Below are 2,434 nucleotides of genomic sequence, written 5' to 3' on the forward strand. Positions count from 1 at the left end.
AGTTAAAATGAAATCATTAGTGTGGGCCCTCATCCAATATGACTGGTGTCCTTATAAAAAGGGAAAATTTGGACACAGAGCCAGATATTCAGAGGGAAGATGATGTGAAGAGGTAGGGAGAACAAGAAATGAAAATGCAGGATTAAGGTAATGCAACTATAAACCAAGAACTGCCAAAGATGGCCAGCAAACCACCAGAAACTAGGAAGAGAAAAGGAAGGATTCCCCGCCAAGTTTCAGAGGGAGAATGGCCCTACTAACACCTGATCTCAGACTTCTGGCATCTCCAACTGTGAGACAATAGATTTCCATTGTTTAAAGCCACCCAGGTTGTGGTACTTTGTTATGGCAGCCCTAGGAAACTAATACATCTAATAATAAGGAGAAAAGAATAAATTATTATCTTTCCAAACAGTGAACCAGAGCAGTCACCAAAAATGAAGCTGTAAAGGAATATTTACTTACATGGGACTATATTCATAACATATTGTTTAAAAACAGCAGTATTAATGTCTTAATAAAACATTACATATTTTCCTATTTTTGTTAAAATATGTACATAAATATATGCTCAAACAAAAGTCTGGAAGGCCCTGCTTCAATAATTAATGGTGGTTGTTGATTAGGTTATGAAGTTTTTTAAGTCTTCTTTTGCTTATCTGTGTTTCTTGACTTTCTGGAAATGAATGACGCACACGGTAGCGGTTACCTGGATTGCCCAACAACCCTTTCATCAACACACCATGGAGGTGATATGTGACCCAAGCTGGGTCAATCAACCCGTGCCCCAGGCCACAAGAATTGGTTCAAAATGGACTCAAATCAGGTCAAGTAAAACACCTCCCTGAAATTTTTTCAACTGGACCTAGCAGGCTAGATTCCTCTTCCTCTGTGGTCATAAAGCTGTAAGATGACGAGCCCAGAGCCACCAACACCCTTGATTCCTATTTTGTGGAGAAGGCCACCTCCCAGACAGGCATGCAGCAAGTGTCCTTGCAAAGCAGATTCCCTTCTACACTCTCGCCCTTCACAGGTAGGCGAGGAAACACCTGCCTTTTATTTGCTAGAGTATGTTCAAGTTTGCTCATGTTTTAAAAAGAGAGACATTTTAAAAATGCAATCTTTAAGAATTAAACACCCAGTTCCATTTAATGCCTTCATGAACTCACTTAGGGCAATGGACTCTTACATATACAGCTGTAAATATACTGAAAGTAACATTGTCTAAAAGGATTTTAATACTTCTAAGCCATTCAGATACAAGTACGTTAAAGTATGCTATCAAACGCAGCATTATCAATTACTCGGTCAATTTTTATAGGAATTTTTCTCCAAGGGAAGAATTATAAGTACTTTTAGAAAACTTGAGTGAATACAGCAAGTTTCTCTCACAGAAATTTAAGTATATTCTGAACATAATTTTCTAGCTATAGCCACTTTTGTTGTTAAGTGGCTATGAAGACTAATGCTATAAAATTATGAGTGGTGGAAAAACTGAAATAAAGATAGTTTCAAAAGTTAGATGACACGTTCTGTACATGTTCAATCCCTTACTTTGACTATTACTAAAGAACCATAAAATTTTTACTAAGAGAAAAATCCATTTTTTCCACACAGCCCCAAATAAATGTTAAATAAATATTTCGAGAATTTAAAGCCAACCCAAATGATAAAGACGTATGATTCCAACATACAACATGTAGCTCTAGTCAGGATGTAAACTTACCTGTCCTGTGCCAACTTTGAAAGAATCATAATCAACACGCACAGAAGAAATGTAAGCACCAACTGGAAGTTTCCTCTGTGACTCGTTAGATTCTGAGGGTAGAGAAGCCATTTCTTTAGTTTTCTGAGCGCTTTCCTCTTTTGTAGAAGCGGCCATCATTGCCTTCTTTTCTGATGCTGCTTTTTTCTGTTCCTATGAAATAACAAAATTTCATAATATAATCTTGAGGAAAGGTTCCGTTCTCAGCTATCACTACCAGATATGCTATCTCACTATTAAGGAATGATTAGTAATTTCTCAGGCTAATAAGAGCACTGTTATTATGAGACATGTCCTTTTTAGAGATACATACTAAATATTTAGGGAGGAACAGCCATGTCTATAATAATTTACTTTAAAATTCTTGAAAGACTAAGAAGCAAAAGAAAAATATGGCAAAACAGCTACAATTAAACATGTAAGTACTATCATTAGATGAATCACAAAAATATTATTTTGAGCAAAAGAAGCCAGGTACACCAGAGTACATAACGTTCATTTTAATTACACGAACTTGTAGAATGGGAAAACTATTCTATAGTAATAGAAATCAGAATTGTAGTTTTGTTAGGGGAGAAGTTAACTAGAAAGAAGCATGAAGAAGCCACCTGAGGGACAGAAATGTTCAGTTCTTGTTTTAGGAAGTGATTACACAGGTACATACGATTG

The 2,434-nt window shown here is 36.2% G+C and overlaps 1 protein-coding gene across 1 annotated transcript in view; it reads right to left on the bottom strand.

Moving 5' to 3' along the window:
- The window catches only part of SEC23IP (SEC23 interacting protein), a 72,447-nt gene that overhangs the window by 24,457 nt on the left and 45,556 nt on the right, over positions 1-2,434 (bottom strand). Inside the window, exon 8 of the mRNA XM_012642385.1 lies at positions 1,727-1,918. Within this exon, the coding sequence (XP_012497839.1) occupies positions 1,727-1,918 (192 nt within the window). The remainder of the gene's footprint in view (positions 1-1,726; positions 1,919-2,434) is intronic.

This window comes from Propithecus coquereli, unplaced genomic scaffold, assembly GCF_000956105.1.
Source record: "Propithecus coquereli isolate 6110/MARCELLA unplaced genomic scaffold, Pcoq_1.0 Scaffold179, whole genome shotgun sequence".
Lineage (NCBI taxonomy): Eukaryota > Metazoa > Chordata > Mammalia > Primates > Indriidae > Propithecus > Propithecus coquereli.